Source organism: Hippoglossus hippoglossus, chromosome 15, assembly GCF_009819705.1.
Source record: "Hippoglossus hippoglossus isolate fHipHip1 chromosome 15, fHipHip1.pri, whole genome shotgun sequence".
Lineage (NCBI taxonomy): Eukaryota > Metazoa > Chordata > Actinopteri > Pleuronectiformes > Pleuronectidae > Hippoglossus > Hippoglossus hippoglossus.
This window is the reverse complement of record NC_047165.1, coordinates 18665695-18687860: the sequence shown is the minus strand read 5'-3', so window position 1 is coordinate 18687860 and position 22166 is coordinate 18665695. Positions and strand designations below refer to the sequence as shown.

Here is a 22166-nt window from a genome sequence, read left to right as displayed (position 1 = left end):
TGAAATTCAATACGCTGATGAATGTGTAAGGAGTATGCCAATTAGTTTATGAATACAACAGGTGACACGTACATAAAGCCCAATTACAGACTTAATTGTGGTTAGTGTCTCCCAAGACATTTAAGTTAACACACTAAGATCAAAAATTAATCATGATGGATGTAGCCAATTCTGTTACTAGGTAGAAATATCTTTAATTTAACTTTGAGTACTACTTACAGTACACTTAGATTAGCCTCATGGAACATTTCAATCCAGTAATTCAGGCAATTCAGCACACGTGGTTTTGCTCTGTCTCAGTCACGTTTACCTTTCAAAGTGTGTTTCATAAAAGGAACGATGATGTGAGTAATTTTGTATATTCCCAGTATCCATGGTAACCACAGCTATGCTTCTTCTATCAGGAGATCTGACGTGGCGAGCAGTGGCAGCTGCTCCGCTGTGGAGGCGCACGTCTTCAGGGACTACTCATTCGAGGTGACAGGAGGGAGGTCATGTTTTAACCTGCTGTGTGGCAGCGTGACAGAGAAGCAAGCCAAGCCACAGAAGCATCAGCTGGTAAACAAGACAAGTGTTTATCGTCCCAAAAGATTTCACACAGTCTTGTTGCACACAAAGGGAAATTAGAGTGGAGTTTTAACAAGCAATCTTGCTACTCAGTTGTCAAACGATGCCACTTCTCCCTTTTGCCAGTAAGGCATGGGAATTTCTTCAGGACAAAAGGAGGAGCTGCCTGGAGCAGGAAGGAAACAAAAGCGGGACATGAATCAGCACGATGAAAAAATACACTAATCATTCTATAAATGACATCAGAGGTAATGATCTCATTTGCTTGTAATTTATCCTTAAAAATCTACTTGGCATAATATTTACACAAAGTTTTCGATCAACCAGATCTGCTGCAAAATGTAAGGGCCTGTTATGAAACTCGTTCATTTCATGTTTGTTTAAAATTTTATTTATCATTCTGCTTCAAAAGAAAAAGACAGAATAACAACCAGAAGGGCTCTCAGTATTTGCAAACTTCTGCCAAGGCCCAACAGCCTCTTTGTGAGACTGCATTTCAATTCACTAGGTCCAGATTTTTATTTGGATCTGCACCAAACTGCACATACTCATAAATATCAGTCCCCTATACATGCCAGATTTTTTCCATCAAGATCCATGAATTATTCTCTGACTCAAGGAAAATGTTGAAAAATGCTATATCTATATGAAAGAAAGTGTAAAAACATTCCTGTATCTTCCCTATAATTTAATGTGTTCCTATCTGGGTCACGCCCCACCCCTCCACAAAATTTCGTGGAATTCAGTTGAGTAGTTTTTGCGTAATCCTGTAAATAAACAAACAAAGTGAAAATGGAAATATAACCATGGCAGAGGAAGTAACATTTACAAGTGTGCATTTACAGTGAGTGTGTGGAAAAGGAGAATACACACCTTTCAGACTACATTCAGTGAAACATTGGAATTTAATAATCATAATCATAGTGATGACAATATGTAAAAGTAAATGTTTCAAAATTTAGCACATTGAGAGTGAGTGAATCACCAATTTCTTATGAATTAGTGCGTTTGTTGGCACTTTACATACAATCGCCATTAACAGCATTACACTGTTGTCATAATACAGCATTTAGACCCCAGTGTGTTTCCAGAACTACATAATATAAAAGCCATACATTCTTGTCCCCAAACATCCAGGTATGAAAGTCTTGCATATTCGCTATCATGGGAAAATATGAAAAAGATTAAATTAAAATAAACTCTTCATTAATTCCTTATTTGAAAAAGGTACATCTGTACACAAAGAACAGTTCAGAGTTAAATACATACAAGGTTGTGTGATGGGGGCTGGTTTAAAACAAACCCAATTTAGTGGAATTGATGTTTTCTAGATCAGGAGAATGTCACATCATTTTGCAATTATACAAAGTGTTGCATAACAAAAACCATTGATCGACATGCAGAGATAAGAATATTCCAAATACACAGATTTACTTTAAGTTGTTACATTACAAGGCATGAACCTGAATGAGCTGCAAGAATCGGTACCACTGCGACTCCACTGCCTTCACTGGTAGACCAACATGTTTAATTTTAGGTCTTCGCCATGTTGCGGCACTAAACTCAGCACACATGTTCAATTGTGTTGGCCTCCGAGCGCCAGCCTCCATACAATTCTGTAAACTCAATGAAGCTTTGCTAACTGGCAAGATCTTTTATAAACACAGTCATCATTTCCTTCAAAACTGTGTGCCACATTACAAGCACCGTCAGGGGATTTAGCTGGGACTTAAGTCTTAGTGTCTGGCAGCTGTATGTGGCCTATGGCAAGCAGCATCATATTATCAGCAGAGGACTTAAAAAGACTGCCAGAGGAGGATTGTGAGATCCGACTTCAGCTTTATGTCATCTTCATCAAAAGGTTCAATGCATGCTTCGTCAACATGGGGGAAAATACATTTCACCATAGGTATGTACTGTTTTTTATTTTTTGGGATGGGGCGGACACTCACCTACAACACTTACTTAATGCGTGTGCAACAGTCTCTATAACTTAAATTATTATATGAGCCCAATCTTTTAGGAAATTTTGCCTCCAAGCATGTTCAGTGCTTTGCATATTTAGACACCGCCATTAATTGTATGACAAATATTATGCAAAGAGGCAAGGAAGAACTATAATAATGATGCAGGCTTTTTGTGTACCGCTTTACATTGCACTGTTGTGCTCAAAATGATTTGAAAATGCTTTTCATTTAGATTTGTGTGTCAGACTGACATCTACTAAAGAACCAAATTATATTAAAGCATAAAGCAAATGTAGCAATCAAGCTAAAAGAATAAAAATGGCAGGGAAAATTAATTAATTCGAAGTACTCACCCCTCATTTTTCATTTGAACTAAATAACCTCAGGGTCCAAATGTATTCAACGTCAAATGTTCTCAGGCCTTATCTTTTGTAATTTCATCATTCAAGCAAAGCGAAGGGAGAACATTGGAGACATGGGTGTAAATCACCTGCTCCGTTTTCTCTTATGATGCACAATATCACCACAACTAAAATGGCACTTCCAGAAATATATGTTCTTTTAGCAAGTGAAATTACCCATAGTGACAAAAGAAATAAAATCTACTAAAAAAGCCTGAGTACGGCAATTAAATCAAAGTTTGTAAATGTCAATTTAACCAAGCAAATACTTTAATTCCAACTTTTGAAATTTCAATTAAATGACATTTGAATAATCAGAATATCCCCAGGAAGCACATTTTCAAACGTTTAACAGTGTGCAAGAAGTCAAGGTAGGTGAGGTAACTACGCTCAAAAGTATGAAGAGCTCAGCAAGGTCCATGAACAACTGGTTAACAATAAAAAAACAGACTAGTTAAAGCGGTTGTTAAAGCCTGTAACATGAGTAGACAGTTTACACTTCAACACATGGAGGAAGGCATTCAGTGAGAAGTCTTTCCACAATGGGAAACAGATTCTTGTCCACATATCTTCTTAATTAGTATCATAATACTCAGGGTTTTACAAACTGATTCAAACTTTTTAGGCTTTACAAAAAATAAGTGTAGATCTAATTACCTTTTTCCAGTACAAAGGAATTTCCCCAACATTTATGACACATCATCACACGAAATGTATGTACAGTAACTTCATGTCCAGAATAAAGTTTTGTCCGCTTAAATGAAGAACTAAGAAAGAAAAAGAAAATCACCCATGAAATGATCTCTTTGGATACACCAAATACTTCAAAGGCAAGCAAGGTTCAATTGGCCTGATTATTGTTCTGTACATTACACATTTCAGGATGATGCGTTTCAAACCCTACCAGAATACATTCAGTGACGAGATTTAGGCTTCAAGTCCAGAAAAGAGATGACGTACCTTCAGAGGAAATAACTTCTATCAAAGCAGCAGGAAATTATAATAATCAGCACAAGACAATATGTGTTTCTCATTGGTGCAACATTCATAAAAAATTAAAAACCGAGTTGTTTCTGACATTCCGTAGAGAAAGTGTAGCACTTTGTCTCACCTGTGATTTGGTATCGTACAGTGTAAAGGTCAGAAGACTTTAGATTGGAAAGTAATTACTAAACAGATATAAAAAAGCAGAATTAATACCAGCAACAGGACAAGGAAGATCATCATCTAATAGAGATTGTAAATAAATCATTACAAATGGTGTGCAACTTTCAGTAAAGTCCAGTAACTGCGATAATACAAAGCATATTTAACACTGTTCATGAAGCTGCTTTCCAGGAAGGAAAAATAAACAAATTAAAAATGTAAACCCAAACATCATTAAATGACTATTCTATTGTTGAACATCGACAAGGAACGGTCTCTTTGTGAGACTGAAACCTAAAAAGGTAGTCGTGCAGTTCATTTTAGTACCAGTAGTGTGATTCCACAGCTGCTCCATAGGTCAGCATAACATTAGTTCAGTAGGAACTGAGAAATCAACAAAATGACAGAGCGCTGTTTAACATGGAAACAACATGTGTTGTTATGGCATTAGTATCATAGACTGAGGCGATGTATGAGATGACACCAAACTGTGAAATGAGGACAGGCAACATAATATAGACTGTCAGTGCCATGGGTGATTGGCTGTTTACCTTAAAAAAACGATTATAAATGAATTACTCTGTAAACTTAAAGACCGTTTTATTGTATATGAATTTGGACTGTTTTGGTAATGGAAAAACAAATAGCAGAACACTATGAAGCTGTTATAAGATTTTCATTAATGCTAAACATATTAATGCTAATGTGAATTACACATAAAAAAGTGTATCTGTAAGTCCATAACATATGAAAGTGTTTCTTTTTAGATTTATACTAACTATAAAGTGTTGTTACAGTAGAACAGGTTGTGAGACAGGTGGGATTGGGATACTGTAGCGTACATTACAAATACATTAAAAAAAGATTCATATGTAAATGTGCTATGAGCTACTTATATAAATAAAGCTTGTTCAGAAAATATGCACATGTGCATCTCAGTGCCTTAAGTACAATTTTCAGCTAAAACTGTATTTGGAAGAAATAAAGGCATGTAAATCAATGTAGGCAGTAACAAAGAAATCCCAAGCATTTCTAAAGAATCAAATCAATATTAAGAGATGTGATTAAAATGTAAACAAGAGCATTACCAGCAGAATATATAACACAAAATGCTTAGGTCATGATTATTGCACTTAAAGCTTAAGTAAAACGATTACGCTCAACGAGTGAATACGAGATCCTCTGTCCAAGAAAGTTATTTGATAGTCGTCACAGATAAAATAAAGAATGTAAAGTCAGAAAACAATAAAAGGGATGTGTTCATTAAAAAAAAAAGCGTCAGAAAGCTAGAGAGAAACCAGATACTGTCCAGCAACTTCTTATCATAACTCTCTTTCTAAGAATCCCTATAAATCACTCAGGAGAGCAGAGTTCATGCACATCTGCTGCGAACGGCCTCAGAATAAGAGACTCGCAACAAAATCAACACTGCCTCTGCTAAATGTGCGTAGCAATTTAGGCATCGTGTTTAAGACTTGTGCTCGAGTGTAAACACAGCACCCCAAGCTTCATCTTAACCACTCGACCGTCTGTCAGCAAACAGCACACAACTACATCTGGTAAACAGGAATTTGGCTGCACCTTAAGAGCCTCTGGACAGATGATGGCAGCTGTGTGTGCAACAGACCTCTGTAGGTTCACAAGTGCATTCAATACAGCTAAACTTCATCTTTGTCACAAAATATGGGTTTGAGTTGATTTGAATTAGATGATGAATACCAGATATCCTGTTTAAGTACCTAAAAATAAACTGCAAGGATCCAGAGTTATTTTAAACATTGATGTATAGGAATGTCCAACAAAGAGGGGGGGGGGGGGGGGGGGGGGAACTAAAATAACCAGAACCTTTTGAAAAAGTCTTTAAGAACCACCTCCATCCAGTAAAAATGTTACAACATAGCTCAATCATAAATTTTGGCCTTGATCAATACCATTTATTCCCACTTATTTTACCATATGATACTGATACATAAGCTACCACTTCAACTTCATTTGTAGCTTTTTATCCTCATGTTCCTTTGCTTCTTACTACTTTTTATTAAGTTTACCAGCCTTCTTTTTTGGCTCATAGGGTGTCCGCAGTATGCTTGGCGTCTCCTCCATGACGCGTACTAGGAGGTTGTCGATGTAGTCTTCCAGCTCCCTGATGTGGGCGTCTTTCTTTTTCACCACTTCTTTCTGCTTGATTAGATCTTGCACAACTTCCTCAAAGGACAAGTTGCTATAGGCCGCCATGCTTTCCTTTGTCAGCTCCTGAAAAAAAAAAGGAAAAAAGTAAAGGCTCAGTTTAACCCCCCAGATTTTGAGGTTACGAACTCCATAATCACCATATTATGTGTAGAAATGTTTTGTAAAAGTAGACTAAAATAGTTGCAGGATCTTCTCTGAAATGTCAGCATCTGATAACAGAGGCAGAAGTAAAGCTACAGTTTGAGTGCACTCACAATGCGACGGAGAAAATAAACTAATTAGCCGTGAAAACCTAATGTGACAAACTGTCATGTGTTTATCTCTTGTACTCTGTTGCTAATAAAGGCTAAACGAGAGTTGTTACGATGAGACTGTTCTCCAGGGAGATCACACTGTCATCTCACTGATTTATGTGGCAGATGTTATGATCTAAAACTGTCGAACAGTGTTTGTAACAAATCAGCACTTTAGTTTCTCTAATGGGACTTGACTTTGACTCTACAGCGAGCAGCTAACATCTTGAGAAGGTTGTTTCTTAAAGCCTAGTTCACACGACTGCACCTATATTTATGTGTGAACTCTTCAAAGAAGCGATCAGAGAGGCTTGCCGGCATGTCACAGACTCCCATCTGATTTCCAGGCTGCTGGAAATTTTGTCGGAGTGGGTGACAGAGCGCAGGACGGGGTGAGAGAGGTGAAGGTACATGTAGCAAGGTGCCACCTGATTTTAAACATGTCTGTAAAAAAAGAAATCAAGCAATAACAAAATGTGTCAGGGACAGGAGCACAAACTCATTGTGGCTTATATTAACTGCAGTGGACACGTGTCGGTTGGGACAGTACAAAAACAGAATGCTTGTTGGGTTTGGGTCGGGCTCGGATTAGTTTGGACAAAAAATCTGTCCCGAGCACCTCGCTATTCTCTACAGCTGTGATGCCCACTGAAGTGTTTCAACTGCTTCAGCTTGATGTGTCATTCTGAGCAGGATGTCACTGGACAGCAGGAAGATCGCCTGATTCACTGTCTTTTCATGTGTTTGTTTTCGTGATTTAATGTAGTTTGAAGACCGGTTGGGTGTTTCTACTGGTGAAAGATCATGTTGCGTGCGACCCTCCGTCACCAGTCAGTCATGTAGTATGAACTCACAATGACTGCAAGATCACACGTCAGGAAGTTGTGTAGTGTGAACAGCTAAGGGATCAGCTGACTTTGAAAGTTGTGTAGTGTGAACTGCGAAGGGATCAGCTGAAGTGTGAACTCAGCTTTAGTTTTATGTATCACAAACCATGACCTTTCCAAGCCGAGGGTGTTTAGGAAAAAACTACTACAACCCTGGTGGTAGTTAACATAAAAGGTGTTCCCAAAAAATGTAATCTTTGTTTTGAGGGGGGAAATACCAGACGGCATATTTTTGCAAATTAAAGGTCAGGCTAATAAATACCAAAACAAGGATGCAACCCAAGCCCAGTTTCGCTCTTTGAGGACAATCCATTTGGACGGAGCAGCGTGGTACAGTATGTGCAGATCATATTGCGCGGGTACGAGAGGAGCTGTAATCGTTTTTAATGAGGGACCACTTTATCGCTTCAGTGCTGGTCATCCTCCCCCGAACGGCTAGAGCAGCAAAGCCTTCACCCTGTTTAAAATACCACACTTATCAGGCTCCACTCCCATGCACCATTCAAGCTTCTACTGCTGGCTAAAGACAATGCAGGGAGAGACCTGGAGCGGGACTGCTTACCAGGAATCTTATCGCTCCTAACAGCACAGAGGCTACTGTGGGGCGACACAAACCAAAATGGAATATTTGCTATAGAGATTAAATGTCCAATGTAAGGAGGGTTTCAAGACGAGGGCTTGGTAAACTATTCCTCACACACACACAAAAAGGCATCGCACTCAAAGATACTGCACTTAAATCATAGCGGGAGTAAGAGAGCTGACGGCCACACGGAAGTGAATGTTGGTCTCACGTACAAGCATGTGTACGGGCACACGCTCGCTCTCTTTCTCCCTCTCTCACATACAGCATAATAATCAGGAGCTTTAGTGGCTGGTGACAAAGGCCTGGAAATGACCATGAACTGGCAAAGTAATGATGACCATTTTTCCACCATCAGTACTGAGGAGAAGATAAGGCGCCCACTTGGCATTCTCCAGTTGTGTCATTACAGTTTCTAATGAGCTCAGCTTTGAGAATCTAAATGCTCGGTGCTTTGAAATCTCTCACTGCCCTCCCTCCCCCTCTGCTGCATGTGGTTAATTAGGGCCTTGAAGCGGAGGAAACGGGAGCTGCCATTTCGGCAAGGCACCGCGGCATGCACAGGGGCACGTGTGGTACCGACAGCCCTCAACACCCACAGTGAAAGGTGAGGAAAGCCATTATCAGCATTCTCTTTCTCATTTAGGCGTCACTTAGGCTACTGCTCCCACTGCTCCCTCGTAATATACCGATTGTGCCGCGTAATAGTCTGCAAAGTTTTTAGTTCTTTGTAAATTGGAAATGCAAAAAGAATTAAAAGAAAATACAACTAGTGGTAAAATGTCATGAACAAATGATGTAATAATCATTAAAAACAAACTACACTTCTTTAACTCTTCTCCACAACAACAAAAAATGCTCCAATTACAGAACCGGTGCAGCACACAACTGTGCCTGACCTTACAGACTGAAATTTCACACCACTTCAAATTATGATCGGATCAGACATGATGACCGATGTGTGCAGCTGCTAATTAGTTGAGTGGCACATCTGAATTTTCAGAGGTCGCAGAGATCAGTGTCACCAGCTGCTTTGACAAATTAAACTTTGTGTTCTCAAACTAAAAATATGCTCGACACCGCACGAGGAGTAATGACAGAGTTGCAACTGTTGAGGTCATTTATCCTGTTTTTTTTCTCCTCCATCTCAGTCGCTGTCTCTGACAACGTGTGACAACATCACCTGACAAACTCAGAAAAGGTTGTGATGCCTAACTTACTTTTTTCTTGCCGTGCATGTCCTTCTTCTTCTTCTGGCCAAAGGTGAAGTCTTCCTTTCCTGTGGACTTTCCATAACTGCAAAGCAATCAAACAGAAAATCAGTATTGAAAAGATACAGTTTATATTTGGGGATTGATAAATACTATACTAATACAGCAGCTCTGAGGGAAATATGGATATTTAAGAGAATATGGTGAAGCAGTAAACAATGCTTGGAGTGACAACCCGTGTAGTTTTGGAATGTGCTCCACTGGTGCTGGTTGGTGCACACTGGTATTGGGTGCGGATTGCCTCTTCATATTTTGGGGTTCTGTCACATTGTGCTACCTACTTTTACACTGCACATGTCTTTAAATCAGTGAAAACAAGCAATAGCCACGCGTGTCAGGGACAGAGAGACGCAAACTCTATATTAACTGCACTGGGCTCGAGTCAGGTTCGGAAAAAAAGGGAAAAGCCTAATATTTAGGTCGGGATTGGTTGATATCGTAATTATGTTTCACTTTTTAATATAATTAGGCTGTTGATTAATTACAGTGATGAAGGTATTGCACAATCAATGTCACCCCTAATCTGTATTATGGTTTATTTTCGCTGCAGCTGTGAATAAGCTCATCAATAAAAACTGTGCTTTGAACCACCTTTTTATGTTCCTGCACCACATTATAAATGACCACTGAGCTACTGCATGACAAAGGCAGCAGTAAAGATGATGGACTAGTGCCTCCAGAGATAAGTGGTTAATTGGGTGGTCTATCTCTGCAGAGGATCTCATTACTATAGCTCAGAGGGCTCTGTTATCAAGCCCAGGCTCTCTAAAGAGCCACTAATGACACCTTCCACTCTGATAAACCAGAACTTAGCCACAGCGCTCGCCAACTCTTTATGTAACATAGGAAATAGATGGAGCCGGCTCTGTGGAGATGTTTAAACAACAATACTTGAAAACAGAATAAGGAGGGGGAAGGGGGGGTGTACCAGATAGATTTCAATCAACAAGGTATCTCAAACTTTACAAGAATGCAGTAACCAATATCCTGCAGTGCAGTGGTTGTCTCATGTGGCAGCAGGATCCCTTTTTTGGAGTTTGAGATATATATGGAAAAGGATAAAGAACAAACAGTAGTGAGAGGCTGCAAATGTATAAGATCCACTGCTGTACAGATGTTAACCATGCAGATAGAGGCCAAAAATAAAGACATGGAAAATAGGATATTTCAGTGGAACATAAAAGGAAGTTAGTTTCTTAGTCATCTACAAGTTTCAAGGGTTTGTAAATGTTAATGAATGGAAGATGTAGAAAAAGGAAACTTTAAATACACATGAGCATTTTCTGTACATTCCTTTTGACCAGACAGAGGAACATTTCAGTCACTCCTTCAAGGGGAAGTATGCTCCATATGAGGAACTGGACATTTTTGTGTCTCGGGGTTATAATTTTTCTCATTGAGCAGACATATTTGGTTATGCTGTGTTTTGAAAATTGAGTTTGAAAGAGCACAACTTGTGTTTACAAACAGATATTCAATGTTTTATCACATTGATGGGTTAAAGTTGTATTGTTTAAATTATAGTGTATTCTGAAAAGGTTGCTGTAATATCGGTTGTTTTGTGGGAGTATCTATCAAAGATGCTCCAAAACAATTTTCCCTTCCCGATACAATTCCGATAACACTGCATTTTTTAAAATAACAACATATTTAATGTATTTTAACAGCTGTATGGTGCTAACCCTTTGTTGAAGGGAAACCTGAAACTTACGTCTTGCACACTGTACAAGTTCTAGTTTTATTTGTGAGACTATCCAGTGTGAAATATTAACTAACTGCTGACATTTGTACTACCTCGGGCTAACGCTACACTACTGGAAATCCCTTCTTCTTCGCAGGTCTAAAAAAAGTACAACGCAACTGCTGGGGAAGGAAAATTGCAGTTTTATCTGGGTGAAACTAATATACTTTTTTGTGGTATCAGATCGGTACATTGATAAACATACCCGTCGATCCCCGACCTAGCATTTTCGTTAATATCTGAGTATTTTCTTGGTATCAGTATTGGAACAGAGTAAACAAAAAAAAGGTAACTACCGGGCTTTGTAGTTGGAGGTGAAGGGGTTAGTTTCTGCTTGTGGGTCACCGCTAAAGGGGTTGGGGGAACGCAGGTCTCCAGAGCTGCCTGATCGGCCCTCGTTGCTGGTCTTGCGGCCTTCCTTCTTTCCCGTCACGCGTTCCAGTAAGCTGACCTTCTCTTTTTTCTCCTTCCGCTCTCCACGGTCCCACAGCTGCCCTTGCTCCCCCTCAAATGGGTTGCGGTTGCGTGGGAGCGTGGCATACTTCTGTGGCAGGGTGTCACTGATATCAGTAAAAGGGTCACTGTGTGCCTCATCGTCCTGATAGCCTGGCACCTCGCTCTGGGAACGCCTGTGAGGTCCACCTGTACTCCGTGATTAGAAATCAAAAGCATGACATCAACTTAGGATGAAGTTGTGATAAAAAAAAACATTTCTATGGAGAGAACTGATCACACTCTTAAAATGCAAAAACTATTCTGTTTAATTCATGGGATCTTTGTGACAGAACCTGAAGATCTGATCGTTCTTGTTTAAGGCAAAAACTGATATGTCAATCTATTCTTTTTTGCAGTTTTTCCAAGTTGGCCTTGTGACTTCAAACGAATGGGATAACACAAATACAACAAGCACTAATTTAATTTAGCGTGGCTTGTTGTATTATTTAAAGCCTCCAAATCTGCAATGTGTGTCTCCTACTTCAGAACTTTTCATAGTTTCCCCTCTCCTGCACGGCGATCTGAATGTTCCCCTAGTAGCTGGTAAGATAAATTCAATATCACCATATATACTACGTACTACTGTAACTGCCTCAGATGTACTGTATGTCTGAGGGGTGGAGATGTGAAGGGAGACATGACAGAGAGCACAGTGAGCTGAGTCAGGCTTATCCCTTTGCCTTTGTGATTATGTGCACATTTAGTGAGCAAAAATTGGGTTGATGGCAATGAATATCAGACAATTCTGATTGTTGCCTGATTTCTTATGACATTTATTGGTGAAACTATAAATTGAATTTGTAATACTTTAAAATGACCACAACGTACCTGTAGGGTCTGGCAGGATTGCAAAAAAACACTGACAACCAGATATCACCAGATAAAGATTTTTTGTGATTTTTAGTTTGATTTTCAATGCAGGACGGTAGCAAAAAGATTAAGCTTCTAAATTAGAGCAGAATAGCATTTTACATTATTGTCATTGTGTTTTGCATGATGTGTTATTTTTTAACTGGCCAAATCTGTTGGATCTCTGTAGTGTTTTAATTGTGAAAATCTTGATGATTGTTCGCATTAGTGTCAGGGACACTGACACAGAGACAGTGGTTGCACATGGGAGCTGGTGGAGTTTGAAAGTTCAGTTTTCTAATGTTTAGCAACATAGATCAGTAGAGTGCATACATTCAACAGTTCCCTTGAATTCAATTAAGCTGCACCAAATTTCACACACTCGTAGATATCACTCCCCTAAACATGCCAGATTTTTTTTTTTTATCACGCTCAACAAATGATTCCCTGGGAAATCAGTGAAAATGTAAAAACAACCAACCCTATTCTCACAAAGTTAAATAAAGTGATAAAAGGTGGATCCAGCCCGTGTTACAGATCAGTGCCAAGTTTTAACCCTACCTCATTTTCCCTAACTCATAGTGCATCCTTCCAAGTTTCGTGCGTAATCTTGCTTACAAACAAACATACAAACCAACAAACAAATGGACAGGGGTGAAAACATGACCTCCTTGGCAGAGGTATCTATTAATGACCCACATTACTACATATTTATAAATATGTTTATATCCCTTACTGTTAATCAACGTATCTATAGCTCCACGACCCCTACTGATGGCCAATAAAAACTGCACGATATCCTACGTTAAGAGGATGCAGTCACAAGTTAAGAAGACTAAAGATACTTCATTTAGAAAAGGTACATTACTAAAAAAATGTGTTCTGAGACAACACAATGAAAACATACTACCAATGTAACAACATTGTTTCATTTTAGTGCTTGAGAATGAGTTTTATATTTACTTTTATACCTAACTTTTATATCTAAAAATGTTTAGACACAATTTATTTGCTCGTATCACTGTCGTCACTAATCACGTTTTATTTCAAAAGCCCTGCAAGCATGCACCAAGCATTGATGAAGGTGTACCCATTAGGTATGTCTGGAAAACGTAACATATAAGCTGCTTTCAGACATGCACTGAACTCTGCAGTTACTCCGTATTTTCTCCGGAGGAGGAGCATGTGTGAATGCAAATGTCTGAGTGAGACGTTCCGCAATTTATTCGCCTTGCGTCCTAGTATAATGTCTGTAGAAATCCAGGAGAAGTGGATGTGTCAACACAGCAGGGGATCCCCGCTGGATTCACCGCTAGCGAGTGGGGGGGTTGATGATGCTTTTAACATGCGACGGACGCAAAAATGAAAAGAAAAAAAAACATGTATCTTGCGGTGACAAACAGGTAGAAGACACCGATGAACATGTCAATTTACTTTGAGGTGATAAGACCTGAACAACGGTGTCTGTGTGAAAATCATAGCAGATTTAATACGTCACTTCCTGCCTCTGCCTGCTGCACCCGGCTGCTCCACCTCTCTCCTGAATAATGTGGAGGATTTGTTGCTGTTGTGAATGTGTCTGTGCAGAAAACCTCCCGCTGTGTTGTGCATGTGTGAAAGGCAAACTCTGGGTAAACTCCGGAGTCAATTCTTCGGATTTTACCTGCAGGTCATGTCTGAAAATGGCTATAGTGAAACAAACTGATTTAACAAGATAAAAGATATTAAAGCTTTGGTCCTCACCACTTTCTTCTATTGAGCTTATGGAGTCCTGTTTGGGTCGGGAGTGTCCCCCAATGAGATCTGACATGGAATGGGCCGCAGAGAGTTTATGGCCCCCAGCGAGTAGTGGTCTCTTGACCTTTGTTTCAGGCTTGGTTTGTGGGTCTGGACCAGACGACTGATGGCTGGGCTCCAAGTCACATGCGGCAGAGCGAGGCACGATGGCTGAAGACGTGTCACCGAAGCCACTGTCATGTTTACGACCTTTCATTTTGTCTTTAAGCTTAGAGAAAGGCGAGCGTGGCTTTTCCTTCATGGAGAGGTCAAACATGCTGGCCGTCATGTTGTTCCTCATGAACTGGATGCTGACTTGGATGCGGCCTCGTTCTTTCCTCTTCTTTCCCGGCTTGGACTGCAGGGAATACCAGCTGTAGTGAGAGTGGAGGAGAGCTTAGGCTGAGCCAAATTCGACGAGACAATTTATATAACAAGTGTGAAAAATTGTGAATTGATTACACATAATTCAGGAAGATGGGTGTACAAAGTCAGGAAGCAGTAAAAGTCCTTACACTATCAAACAATACGACAAATGGAAAAGAATTGCCCACATCCTCTCTAATGTGCTCTACCTACTTCTTTGTGGACACCAGTGAAAAGGCTAATTTGAGCAGACTAATCCAAAGGCTACACACAAATGCAGGGGCTTAAATCATTTGAACTTTTTCCTGACACAAGTGAGAATGCAATTTATCATTCAGAGGATAAACATTATTCTCTGCAAACTGAACGCAAGAGACGGGCTGCTGCTGAATAATATAGAGCATTTCAGGCTGCTGCGAAGCTTCTATTTGTTTAACCTCTCTGCTTCTTCAACTGGAAGTAATGGGATTTATGCCTTCACTCTGAGCAAAATGAAGTGGCATTTGCACAAATCTGGCCTTTGTTCAGAAATGCAACAACAAGCAATTGGGAAATTGCAAAGCCATGTTGCAGGGCAACCAAGGAGTCCACACATGCTAATGAGATGCAGCCTCTATGTTCTAGGGCTTGTGACAATGTCCTATAGGAAAGCAGTCAATGTAAATCTAAGAATGTGTGTGTGTGTGTGTGTGTGTGGGCTCCATTGTGGTGCAGTTTAATTAATATAATTAAATGTTCAATATAATAGACAACCCTTGAACTGAAAACATATTTGCATAATTGTATTTGTTTTAATACGACTGCTAATATTACATTCTGCAGATTTTCAGTATCCCTTGAATTCCAGCATGAAATATCAGTTATCGGTCTGATCCAAAAAAAGTGTTGGTATTGGCTTTTTAAAAACCGCAGCTGTTGAGGGCTATTCTAAACTGTCTCGTGGCGCAGGAGGCCAGTCATGAAAGGCCTTGCTGGGTCTAATTCCCAGGCTGCGCGCCACGCTCAGTATGATCAGCGGCCACAGCATGCCGCTGCCGTGGGGCCGGGGCTGCACCTCACGTGTGTCTCAAGGCCAAGATAAACCTCAGTGTGCTTGGAACCACAATCCTCCCACTCGGCCCCGGACCGCTGGGAAACTCCTCACAATCAACAAACACAGGTGTGCGATAATTATGGGCTGCCTACTCAGATATCAAGACAGGCTTTCCTCCCCAATATGTCAGTTCAAAAACACTGCGGACGGGTCCACGGTGAACACAGACCCACTGTGGAGTGTGGATATAGTATCGAGGGTCCCGGCATCATTGTCAAGTATGCCTGCATGTGGGATTAGGCCAACAAGCAATGCGAGCGTATCCATTACAGAACCTCTGCTGAAAAAGTGCACGGCCTCAAGCTGCATCGGCTCAGGCACCTAAAACAAATAAAACCCATCCACCCTGATTATAAAATATTGTGATTCTCCCATCTGATGGGCAGAGAGGAAGTGTGGTAACGTCTTTCCATGTTGAAATTTGCAGAGACCTAATTAGCACCAGATCCAGTTTGGTTATTCTGTTCCTGTTTGCTTAATGTAGGGTTAAGAAACATGTGTGTGCTGGACTTGTAAGGGTCAACACCCTCACCTTTGGCCAAGTATAATACTGCCTCTTCAGGATGTGATGGTATGTACAGTATGTTGTATTGATTTACTCTACATTTATTCATTTTATACAGTAATTTCACAAGGGGGCAAACCTTATTGCAACAACCCTGGACATAAGGCAGGTAGACCGCACAGACAAGGCACCTGTTTATGGGTTAGGGTTAGGGTTAGTCTGACTCTGGCTACATCCATTCTACTTAGTTTTCATTTGAAAATGTCGTTTTCTAATGAAAACAGAAAAGGCATGTGTGCAGGTGTCGAAAGGAAGCATTTGGGTGCAGAATTGTGGCAGATTGCTTGAATAATAATCCTACACATATAAACAATAGGGTCAGCAATGCTTACAACTGGTTATCCAAGTTTCCTTCTACACTGGTAGCCGAGACTAATGCCAGTTTCTTCCAGAAGGAGTCATATAATAGGACCCTGAAGAATCAGCGAAGGCTGCGTCGTAACTGAAAAGACCCAATCAGCAAGCTGTTGTGAGTGTTTACGTCATTGTGTCCAGAAATCTCAGTTTCTGCCCGTCAAGAGATTAAAATGAAGCCCTGGAGTTTTCAAACTAAAACAGGGCAAGCACGAGCAGCGTTTTTTTAGTGGCTCTAAAACTCTGTAGTAGTGTGGATGCCAGGCATATCAGTAGCTGAGTTGGTGCATTTTCAGACAAAAACGTAGCAGTATGGATGAAGCCTCAGTTAGAAAGACACCCACAATTTGCCACCAAAATCCCTCCAATGGGAAACATAAAGTGTTTCCACTTCATCTGACTTTTGTTCTTTATGGACTCAGGAAGGAGCTCGGAGCATTCAGACAAAAGTAAAGCATGACACCAACAGCACAGGAGTGACTTACAAGACATGTTTAGCCAGCTCCACTAGTTTCAATTAGGCCAACTGGTACAGAACAAGTCAGTGATTAAGTTGAAAAGAATTTCCCAACAATGTAGGGAAATGCATTACACAGCCTCCAACAATAGAAGAAAAATAATGCTCGACCAGTATGTGGTTAATAAATGTGTATGAATGTACTTCATCGTGTTGGAAATTTCTGTTAAACAGTTTAAAGTTAAAGAAGAAAGAAATCTGGAGTTTATGTTGGACCAGTTCACCTACTAGGCTCTCCAATTAAATATATTTCTAAAACAATTATAAAAAGAGAATAAAGGACAATGCAATGGCATTTAAACCACACAGTAATAAAAAAAGCTAGGTCATCAAACCTAATTGACAACAAGAGTACAGAATATAACACGCACGGCCATTAGGGCTCATATGTCGCCTAATATAGATTATAACACATGCAACATGCGTGAATGTGACAGTGTGTAACAACTAATATATCCCAAGCTGTAATCCACTTATGACTGGAAGAGTTCTGCAAATATTTTCCACTTCCTCTCAAAAGTCTATTCCTTTGACAACAGTCCACTGAAACTTAAGCATGAGCTGGAACTGCACATTTAGGCTGTAAATGTAACATAGAAAATAACTAAAATACTAAATACTGTGGGCCCAGTATGATATGTACTCTATCAAAATTCAAGATAAAAACAACCACTATTCAGATCAGTAGCTGTGGATATATAGTAAGAATAATAGCATTACAATGACTGTAGAGATAACAGATCATTAATGGTAATTCACTTTTTGTTTACTCACAGTAACAGAACATTTATGGTGAGAATACATTTGTTTATCTTCTAATTTTGATGGTTCAGATGTATGGTTTGTTGTGCAATTATGTGCCTTATATGCTGTGTTCAGACACGAACTGAACTCTGGACATTTTCCTGAAATTATACGAAAATGTTTGTTCAGTTGTTTCAGACATTCTCCAGAAAAGTGTCGGTCAGATCCTTGGTATAATGTCCGCAGAATGTCCCAGTGAGCCCATGTGAGAACACAGCAGGAAAATTCACTGAGAGCGAGTGGCTATGTTGACGATGTGTATAACACGTGACAGCTGCAAAACTGGAAGAATACAAATATCACAGGATGAAAAAGATGAGCCATACATGTAGTAGACGTCGATGAAGATATCAACTTTGAAAGATGACACAATTTGAGTTTTTGATAAATAATGGAGAAACAAAAACACTGTGCTTATACAGCTTATATATTTTGTGCTTTATACGTCATGTCCTGCCTCCTATATGCTCTACCTAGGCGCCACTCCTCATTCTGAACGTTCTGGACATTTTCCTGTTGTTGTGAACAAATCTGACGTTAACAATATCTTGCTGCGTTCTTCATATGTGAAAGCTAAGATGAAATCTTGGACTTAACTGCTACAGTATATGATACTTACTCAGTTTTCTTTCTCTCCTTGTTATCAAAGATTTCATTAAGGTTGATGGACCTCTGACCCAGAAACTTGTCCATCCCAACCAGGGAGCGATGCATCACTATGAAGCAGAGTTCATACACTTCGGGGTTGCCCTCCATAAGCAGACCAGGTAACTCAAAGGAGGCTTCTTCTTTCCAGACTGGACTGAGTGTCTTCTCTGCCACTGACGTCGAGTACTTTTCCTTGCCCAGCTGAATGATGGTGTAGCCATCGTTGGTGCCATGTTTGCCCTTAGGCTGTAAACCTTTTGCTTGAAGAACAGTGGCTTGGACATGGGTTGGAAACCACTTCTGAGACTGCTCACCCAGTGACATTGTCAGCACTGGTTATTAACTGAGAGCCATTCAAAACTAACTAAATGATTTTATGCCGTTCAGTTATTTAGTGAGTGTGATGCAAAGAGTGTCATGATTCGCTATAGTTTGTTGTCCATGTCAGTGTGGCTTGTTTCTACAGTAACAATCATTACAAGCGATGACAAATCTGACAAATTGAGCAAGCCTCATCTTTTATGGAGTCACAGATGTCCAAGCCACCGGTGAGTCATCTAAAAAAGAGAGAGAGAGAAACAGAAACGCATCAGAATCTTTCTGAGAACCATGACATGACTCATGGACTCAGCTAATGAGATCAGACAATAGATGGCAGTCACTTGAACAGGGTTTCTGCAGGTTTCAACAGGTTCAATTTAAGACAATGTAAGACCATAATGAATGAAACTTAAGTCAACAGGTATAAAAGAATATTTGAGTCCCAGAATTACTCAAACTTCCCCTTAATAAGGTGACATGCCACGTTTTCTTGCAAATTATTACTCTGACCTGGGTGTTTGCCAGGTATTAGTAATCAGTTCCGAGTTGGCTGATGTAGTTTTTATTACAACATGCTTATATCTGCATCGTTTAGAAAGAAATACAACACATAGACATTGCAAATTATGCATGCTGCCAATACATTTAAGAAAAACTTAATATAAAGCAGAATAACCATTGGCATAATTACGATCTACCTAGGTATTTAATTTGAAACCTAGGACTTCATATTTTAGACTTTGTAATGCCTAAAATTCAGACTATTGAATGTTGGACTTTCTAAGACCCTGCAGAAACCCTGCTGCAACAACATGTGGATTAAAAGTAAGTAAGTATTATAATAAAAATATTGTATAATTAAAAAACAAACAAAGATATTGCTAGGTTACAGTTTCAATACAAAGGTCTTTGTCTCTCTGAGCTGTAGTATCAACTCAGAGAGGGTGGATCTCAACCAGTGACACATTTAGTGCCGGGGTTGGTCCAATGAATTAGTGACGTACTCAGTGGGGTGATTTGATTTTTGTTTAAGATTCTAAATATTCTAACTAAAACCAAACTACATTTGATCTTACCTTTGATCATTCTTATTTAGATTAAGATTATATTCTGGTGTTGCACTCAGATGATCATGAGTGCTGTCAGTGTCTGTCTTCACTGCTCCAGGTTGTATCTCTAAATGACCCATGTTTTCAGTCCATCTCTGCTTTTCACCTTGAAGATAACTCTGGATTAAATTCACTAATTTAACTGAAGACTGTATATTAACAAGTGATGCAGCTACATGACTTATATATAAATGTGTAGTACTCTTGTAACTCTGCATCCTTCCACGTGTTATTTCCTGTCAGCTGACTGCCACGGTCTTCTTGATGCAGTAAAGCGACTTATATTCGTGAGGTTTACATTTAGCTTCGCTGCTGTTGTTACAGTAGCTCACACATCAGGTTGACGTTAGCCCTGTGCGGCTAGCTGGTGAGCTAACAGCTACACACACACACACACACACACTCTCTCTCACACAGCGGCTCACCTCGGTGTCATGTTCAGCGGCTGTACGACATCCAGCTCCTCACACGTCCATGCGGTGGCGTCCACACAAAACGCCGGCCAGTGCTGTTGCTAAGGTTCTTTCTGTTGCTGTTGTGTGTTCACTGCTGTCGGCCAGCGGCGAGCTGTACTTCCTGGTGCGACGTCACTTCCTCCGCACGCAGGTGAAAGTTCAAGCGTCAGCGAAAAACTCTAAAGGTGGTTTCAAGAGCTCCGCCGCCACAGACAGCGCGGCTGCAAAGGTATGTAAAAATAATAACATTAATAAAGTCATAATAATAGATATGATACATTTCAAAACGGAGTTATATGGTGCTTTACAAGTTCAAACTGAAAAATGGAAACAATGAAAAGCAATTGCAACATGAGAGCACAAATGTAACAATAAGAATGTTACATATGAGTAAAAACACAAATGAAGGAAAACCTTATAAATCATTCAAAGTGTCGGCAAGATTAGTAAATAAAAAATAGAAATAACAAGCTGAAGGTGAATTCAAACCCCACGTCCCGAGAAAGTATCAAAACCTTGAAAACACAAAATGGCAATGTCAAGTTTAAACAAAAAGAAGTAACATTAGAAAAAAATAGAAATTCAGCTGTTGGTTTAGAACAATATAAAGAAAGGTTTGGAGTTGTGGACCGAGCAGTAATGAGAGGCGATATAAATGATTTTAGCCAACACATTCTCCTCTGTGAGAGACGGTCATATATGTGTGCGTGTGTTTTTGTATGTGTGTGTGTGTGTGTGCTTGTGTGCTCGGGGGTGCACTTTACTTGAGAGGTAAATCATACAAACATGGGAAGTGCTTTTGTCTCATGAGTGGGACATGGAGGTGCAGATAAGGGGTTCACTTGAATGAACACAGACATGCTTGTCACCCCACTTGACAAGTGCATCTTAACCAAACACACCTGCCCATGCTGGTTTTTATCGTTCTGCAGCAACCATTGCAGTATGTACACACCAGTGGCCCGAGGCTCCGGCTGGGCCATCCATCAAACTGAGATTATTGCACTTATCTAGAACACATCTCTGAATGAAATGCTAAGGCTTAGTGAAATATTAGGCTGTACAAAAATGCGAGTCAGATAGCATTTAATGCATTTGGGGATCTCACCCTCATGTTTTGTATTTACAGTAGAGTGTAAACACAAGGTGAATATTACGGTGTAATGTCACACGAAACTGTAAAAAGGATGTAGATGTGGCAGTATAAGTATAATACTGCCACATAATAAGTATAAGTGTAGCTTATATACTTCACAAGTAGGGTTTGAAAATGGCTCAAATGCTCATGTATTAAAATGCATCAATACATATTTAGGATACTATATAAAATCCATAAATTTTGCATTTATGTCAGATCCAACACTTTATGTTTTTACAGCTGATCCATAGAACTAACTGTAAATATTCTATTTTACACACATTTACACAAATTTCAGCCCAATATATTTTATAAGTGTTTGGGATCTTCACTAGAATTTAAAGTTCTGCAACATGAGGATATATGTGTATGTGATACCAATTTGTCAACCATACAATCAACAACATAAAGATAATGTTATCTTTCTCTTTCCCTCTGGGTGTAGGCCATAAATCCGCTGTGTGCAGTTTTGTGAATTAGTGAGCAGGGCAGTTTTATGACCATGTTATGACTTCAATGTAATCAAGTAATTGAACGGGATTTAAACAAAATATTAAAATCACCTGGTTTAACAAAAACAGACATAATTATATCTGTAAACAGTTTTTCACCTTTACTTTTTCAATACTC

The 22166-nt window shown here is 39.7% G+C and overlaps 1 protein-coding gene across 2 annotated transcripts; it reads right to left on the bottom strand.

The window, feature by feature from the left end:
• Positions 1-2509: 2509 nt before the first annotated feature.
• On the bottom strand, positions 2510-20563 carry LOC117775479 (rab11 family-interacting protein 2). Of its 2 annotated transcripts, none has more exons than XM_034608673.1 (6): positions 20369-20563; positions 18485-19070; positions 14134-14540; positions 11343-11688; positions 9255-9330; positions 2510-6334 (listed from the first exon to the last, which is right to left on the bottom strand). In XM_034608673.1, exons 2-6 carry the CDS (start codon positions 18835-18837, stop codon positions 6110-6112), a joined length of 1407 nt encoding a protein of 468 aa, XP_034464564.1. In that variant the 5' UTR covers positions 18838-19070; positions 20369-20563; the 3' UTR covers positions 2510-6109. The 2 variants fall into 2 exon arrangements, with proteins under 2 accessions (XP_034464564.1, XP_034464565.1); XM_034608674.1 differs by having other exon boundaries at positions 6161-6334; positions 9251-9330; positions 20369-20531.
• Positions 20564-22166: the final 1603 nt, after the last annotated feature.

Coding starts and splice junctions, on each gene's coding strand:
- LOC117775479 (XM_034608673.1), bottom strand. CDS start 18,837: ATGTCACTGGGTGAGCAGTCTCAGAAGTGGTTTCCAACCCATGTCCAA. Junction 14,541..18,484: donor AAGGAGAGAAAGAAAACTGA/GTAAGTATCATA, acceptor CTCTCACTACAG/CTGGTATTCCCTGCAGTCCA. Junction 11,689..14,133: donor AAGCTCAATAGAAGAAAGTG/GTGAGGACCAAA, acceptor CACGGAGTACAG/GTGGACCTCACAGGCGTTCC.